This window comes from Eumetopias jubatus, unplaced genomic scaffold, assembly GCF_037043125.1.
Source record: "Eumetopias jubatus isolate StellerSeaLion01/CBP00866 unplaced genomic scaffold, mEumJub1_p1.0 scaffold_9, whole genome shotgun sequence".
Taxonomy (NCBI): domain Eukaryota; kingdom Metazoa; phylum Chordata; class Mammalia; order Carnivora; family Otariidae; genus Eumetopias; species Eumetopias jubatus.
Genome location: NW_028274815.1, coordinates 115,100,062 through 115,106,061, shown reverse-complemented (window position 1 = coordinate 115,106,061; position 6,000 = coordinate 115,100,062). Strand labels below are relative to the sequence as shown.

Below are 6,000 nucleotides of genomic sequence, written 5' to 3'. Positions count from 1 at the left end.
CGTTTCGGGGCCTCCCTCGCAGGAGGGGCAGAACAATTTGTAAATGCAGAGTTCCCTGTGGCTAGTGTCTGATGGCAGAGGAGGACAGACACACAGCAGGGCAGGAGACACACAGCCACCACCACCACCTCCAGATGGCTGCTGGGCCTCACTCTAGCCATGAGGCTGAACCAAGTTTCAGAAGCAAACAGCTCATCCCAGCGGCGTGACCCACCAGCCACATCACCATGGAGCCTTCGAGGTCCCAGCCCTACGCTTCACCTGCCGGACGGCTGCACCAGGTGTCCTGGGGGAGGGGACTCTCCCCTGCATCCAGCCAGGGCCTGGTGGGGGGGAACACGGCCCAATGTCAGACACAGCCTGGTGTCTAAGGTGGCAAGGGGCACACAACCCAACCTCCTGGCCTATGGGACTCCGATATGTGCAAATATTTATTTTCTTCTCCAGGACTCTGGGGAAGAAGGAGGTCAATAGAAGGTCTCTGTCTTCTGGGCCTAGCAGGGGTAATAAGCCAGGGACAGACAGGAGGCCCGTGGGCCTGGGCCTTGCGCTGGAGGACTGGAGAGAGGGTGGGCCACCTTAGAACCGGATGCGGTAGCTCTTCTTCGTGGAGGACCGAAGGGTGGCCTTCAGAGGTCTTGAGAGCAGTTCGACGGATGAGGCAGCAGGCATGGGGGTCGCCCACCTCTGCACGATGTACTTGGGTGCCTGGGACAGGACCGAGGGGGAGGCCCGGAGGTATGGGGAGCTGGACAAGGCAGACTCCAGGAACCCGGAGTCTGAGGCTGTCAGGGTGAGGGTGTCGCTGACGGGGAGGGAGGTGGCTGACGAGCTGGTGTCCCTATCAGGATCTGGGTCCTTGTGGCTGTGGTGGGCTGCCAGGTGGCTGTGCGGGCCCTGCTGCTCTAGAACGTTGTGCAGCACGAGGTCAGGTGTGTGGGTGGGTGACAGTCTGTTGAAGTGCAGGCTTTGGTAGATCTGAGGTGAAATCTGGGGGAGAAACAGAGCAGGGGAGTTTGGATGTTTCACCCAGGACCAAGAGCAGGCTCACAGGAAGCATGGGCCCTGGGGTCTTCCCAGACAAAAGAAGTCTCCAGAAGTTTCCAGAGGTTTTTCCTCTCCCCAGCCTGCTGGCACTGCAAGCTCACTGTGTGCCAGGCCTGGCACCTAGCCCTTCTCCTGGTGCTGGCAACAACACTTTGTGCTCAGCGCGGGACTGTCTTCATCTTTAGAATGACGCCTCAAGCAGGACCCGAGTGGGGCCCCCACCTCTCTTGTCGGCACTCACCAGGCTGCACTTTGAGGCCCATCTCTAGAAGGCGGGAATGCTGAGCAGCTCCCCTTTCTCACTGACCTCTCCCCGCCCAGGACAGAGGGGTTCTCTCGCTTCAAGTGCCCACCAGCGAGGGAGGAAGCTCTAATAGCAGACGCCTCTGGAGGAGGCTGGAGTCTGCCCAGGCAAGAGGCAGGATGGGACTCATAGCTGTCCTGCAAAATCCCCGGCTCCCTTTTTCTTTTCCCAAGGAGAGTGCCCTTCCATTCCCTCCATCCCTTACACGGCACCAGGAGACCCTGTGTCTGCTCTGGAGCGGCCCACGGTATGGAGGCAGACAAACAACCAAACGCAGAGCCACAGACTCTGGGAATTTCTTTGAAGTCTATCAAAAGTACCAGGCCTACGGAGAACCTCCTCCCATAGGCCCAATGAGGTGTGTCCTCAGAGACAACACCTGTGTCCATGGCCTCAACCAGGGCCTCGGCAAAAACACCACCCAGACCAGCTTCATCCCAGAGCTGCCTGTGGCCCAGCATTCTGTTAAGGGATTGACGCTCCCCTATCTCCGACTGGAGGGCCCTGTGGGCACAAGGGTGGCTGTGGATGGGCTGTCAATGGAGAGGGGCTCCCCAGCCTCCCGCACCAGCATCTCAGGGAGCAAGCCCCGCCCTGCCTCACCTGGTACTTCATCCAGTCATACTGCACGTGGGTGGACAGGAGTCGGGAACTCCGCGACCGGTCCTTGGGCTTGTACGCTGCTCCCACAACTTCGCTCATCTGCGGGCACCATGGGCGAGAGTGAAGCCTCGGGGCTGACCGGGGTGGGCCCCTCTCTGCCCCTGGGTCCCCCACGCAGCCTCACCTGCTTGCCCTTGGACTCCCACTTGCACCAGCTACACTCAATGTCTTCCGGGGAGCGCTCCCCAGCCCATGGGGACGTCTGGGTGATCTTCTGCAGCTTAGCCCACGCCTCAGCCTCCGCGTCTGCCTTCCCATTCAGGAGAGCCATGAGCGCCACCTGCTCCCGCCGCTGGTACACCAGGGCCTCGGCCAGAGCCTGCTGCTCCCTGATGTAAGGGGCTTTCCTTCATAAGATGCCCTCACACCACAAGGCGGGGCAGCCTTCCCATGGACCCCAAGAGGGCTTCTCCCTCCTGGGCCCAATCCTCTCCCAAAATTCTCATCCCTCCTCTGAGGCCCTACTGCCTGGGGCCCATCATTAAACAAGCGTCCAGGGAATGTTAGCAAAGCCCAGATTAAACTGACCCCTGACAAGTCCTGCAACCTATCCTACCACCCTGTACTCTCCCCCCGCCATGGAGGCCCGACACCCCATCTTGACCTTACCGGGGCCTCCCCTTGTGAAATATTTAAACATTCTCTCCCTCCCAGGGAAACCCTGCCCCTGCCTTGTTTGCGAACCCCACACGGGACTGTAGAGATGTATGCCTTGACAAGAGGAGAGGAGCCCCAAGGACTGTACGGGTGCCTGGAAAACTCCTACTTACATATCAAGACCCAACTCCAAAAAATCTCTTCTCCTATGAAGCTTTTTTTACTTGATCCACCCAATGAGGTGACTGTCCTCTGAGCCATTCCTGTTCTTAACAGTCCCATCGCTTTACCATATAAAACAGCAGCCATGAGTTTGCATGTCCATTTCCCCAGGGGGACTGTAAGTTCTCTGGGGGAGGACCTGTGTCTGGATTGTTTGTGATCTCTAGAACCTGGCACAGAGTCTGGCACTCAGCAGGACCTCAATAAATATTTCTTGGAATGACCCCAAATTCTCTGAGACTTGGTCAGGAGTAAGAGTGGGACATGGGTGGAGGAGGAACCTGGAGAAGAAAGAAGCTGCAAGCAGCAGCCTGACTTCCCCATGAATCAGGGAAATAACACAAGCATCTGGTCAGGACCAGAGCCCCGGGCACTCTCCTACCGGGGACCTCTAGCCACATAGAAATGGCCTCGGCAGGGAAGCCAGCCCTGGCTAATCTGGACCTGGCTCTGGAGCCAGGGCCCATCGAAGGGCTTGCCTTTTTGTATTTTCTGCTGGTTTGTACCATTCAAACTTGCAGCTGAGCTGGGCTCGTAGGCCGCAGTTGCCACTGGTAGAGTCAAGTTTCCTGTAGGTCCCAAGCCTCTGGCTTTCTGAGGGCCTTCCCCAAAGATGCCTAGCTCTACCCAACCCAGATGAGGCAGCCCAGGACCTGCAGGGAGGCTCCCGGCATCCCCTCCTTGGGCCAGCAAAGACCAAGTGGGCTGGGATAACTCACCGCAGCTCTGGACGGAAGGCCTTCTGGGCAGCATCTGTAGAGTCAGCCTCCTCCTCTGAGCTTTTTCCCACTTTAAGATCACCAACAATCTGAATATCCTGCAACCTTTTCCAAACACTCAGGCCAAATGTCCCTGTGATTTAACCAGACCCAGCTCAGTAACAAGAACTGGTCTACCTCCCCTCTGATCCTTCTGCCCTTCACCCTCCACCCTCAAGGGTCAGCTAGAAACCCCTTACCCTTGGCCTGCACCTCAGGATGCTTACCACATGCCAGGCATTATGCTGGCTACTCAACAAATACCTGAAGGAACCAGACACTAGCCCTAGAATATACTTGGAGCACAGGCCAAAGCATCCTGCCCCCCATATAGGCTGAGATGGAAAGAGCACTATGGTGATGACAGTGATCCTCGGTTGGGCTTACGTGGTTCATGTATAAAGTAGCAATGGTGCAAAATGATCAGGCGTCCATCAGATGTGAGGTTGGGGAAGAACAGGGCTGGAGGAGAAAGCAGGTAGTGAGAATAGAGAAACATGAGTCCTGCTCTGGGCAGGGCATAGCTATAGTAGGCCATTCTCCTGCTGCAGAATTTTTAAAGATTAAAAAAATATAGTAAAAAAATCCTATTTTAAAAAGTCATCGGACAGCTATAGAAGCGAAAAAGAGTAGATGAACTAAAATTACAGAAAGGGAAGAGTCCTTCCAAGAAGAACTGAAACTGAGGGCTGCTTCCTTCTCTGGGAGCATTTTCTGAGTCTGGGCATGGGCTGAGTAAGAATCAGGCTCTGCTTAGACAAAGGAAGCTACTGGAAGGAAAAGAAACCATCCAAGCTTCTGAGAGCCATTCTGGCTGGCAGGATGGATCAAATCTAGTGGAGTTCACATGCATCGCTGTGTTTCCCGCAGGACATTCGCTGAGCACTGGGGGCTCTGGAGGCCTGGAAGTTGGGCTAACACAGAGAGAATGAGGTTGTTGGGAGACAAAGTCCCACTAGAGGAAGAAGCCTTTAGCAAACACAACAAACTTCACCCTTGAGACAGACTTCACAATGGAAGACAGAAGCAAACTGAGTCCACCAAAATCGGCAGTCCAGACGCAACCCAGCTCAGTTTCTGACTGCAGTGAGATGAGCAGCCCTATACAGAGGAACGAGCACATGCACTGGAGGAAAATCATGCCAATGTCACTCTCTGTGGTTCTTTTATACAAAGTCCAGAAAAGTCTCTGGTTTCATTTTGGATTTGGTTTTAGTTTTGGTGGTGGTGAGGGGGTTGTTTTTGTTTTGGGGGGGTTTTGGAGGGGTGGATTTTTTTATGCATATAACATGTAAAAAGACAGGAAAGTATAACCAATAATGAAAAAAAAAAAGAAATAGGCATTAGAATCATACCCACAGATAATTCTGACATTGGAGCTATGAGATAAAACTTTAAAATAACAATTATAAATAGTTAAATAAAATAACAGAAAATATGAACAAAGTGAAGGAGAAGAAGAATTTCAACAATGAATTGGATTCTATAGGAAAGAACCAAATGGGTATTTGAGGGGAAAAAAAAACAAAATTAAGAATTAACTGAATGCGGGGCACCTGGGTGGCTCAGTCGTTAAGCATCTGCCTTTGGCTGAGATCAAGCCCTGCATCGGGCTCACTGCTCAGCAGGAAACCTGCTTCTCCCTCTCCTACTCCCCCTGCTTGTGTTCCTGCTCTCACTATCTCTCTCTGTCATATAAATAAATAAAATCTTTTTTAAAAAAAGAATTAACTGAATGGATTTAATAGCAGGCTGCATACAGAAGAAGACGGGATTAATGAATTGGAAGGCAGGTCAGCAGAAAATATCCAAATGGAATGCAGAGATTGAAAAAAAAAAAACAAACAGAGAACAGAACAGAATAGGAGAGATATATGGGACAGAGTCAAATGTTCTAACATACATGTAACTGAAACCCCACGATGGGAGGAGAGGAAGGATGGGCAAAAGCAGTACTAAAGAATAATCTTTGACAATTTTTTTAAACTGATGAAAAATAGCAGCCCGCAGGTTGAAAAAGATCAGTGAACTCTGAGCAGGATGAACACAAATAAAAGCACACTTAGGCACATCATAGTCAAACTGCTGAAAACCAAAAACAAAGAAAAAAGAAAAATTACCATCAAAATATCAATTTATGGGGTATCTGGGTGGTTCAGTCAGTTAAGCAACAGATTCTTGATTTCAGCTCTGGTCATGATCTCAGGGTCATGAGATCGAGCCCCATGTTGGAGTCTGCCTAAGTGGATTCTTCTTAAGATTCTCTCCCTCTCCCTCTGCCCCGCCCCACCCCACCCCACTCACATACTCTCTCTCAAAAAAAAAAAGAAATAAAGTATCAACTTAAAACTGACATTTCAAAAGAAAATATAGAAGCCAGAGATGACGGAAAAATCTTTTTTTTTAAGT

The 6,000-nt window shown here is 51.9% G+C and overlaps 1 protein-coding gene across 9 annotated transcripts in view; it reads right to left on the bottom strand.

Moving 5' to 3' along the window:
- Window positions 1–404: 404 nt before the first annotated feature.
- Window positions 405–6,000, bottom strand: part of EFCAB8 (EF-hand calcium binding domain 8) — a 67,335-nt gene continuing 61,739 nt past the window's right edge. For 6 of the 9 annotated variants that reach the window (XM_028118623.2, XM_028118621.2, XM_028118622.2 and 3 more), the window contains 5 exons: window positions 3,979–4,053; window positions 3,553–3,685; window positions 2,139–2,343; window positions 1,955–2,053; window positions 405–990 (listed from right to left, as the gene is read on the bottom strand). In XM_028118623.2, the coding sequence (XP_027974424.1) occupies window positions 580–990; window positions 1,955–2,053; window positions 2,139–2,343; window positions 3,553–3,685; window positions 3,979–4,053 (923 nt within the window). In that variant the 3' untranslated portion in view covers window positions 405–579. The remainder of the gene's footprint in view (window positions 991–1,954; window positions 2,054–2,138; window positions 2,344–3,552; window positions 3,686–3,978; window positions 4,054–6,000) is intronic. The other 3 variants (XM_088026749.1, XM_028118624.2, XM_028118626.2) reach the window with 1 other exon arrangement.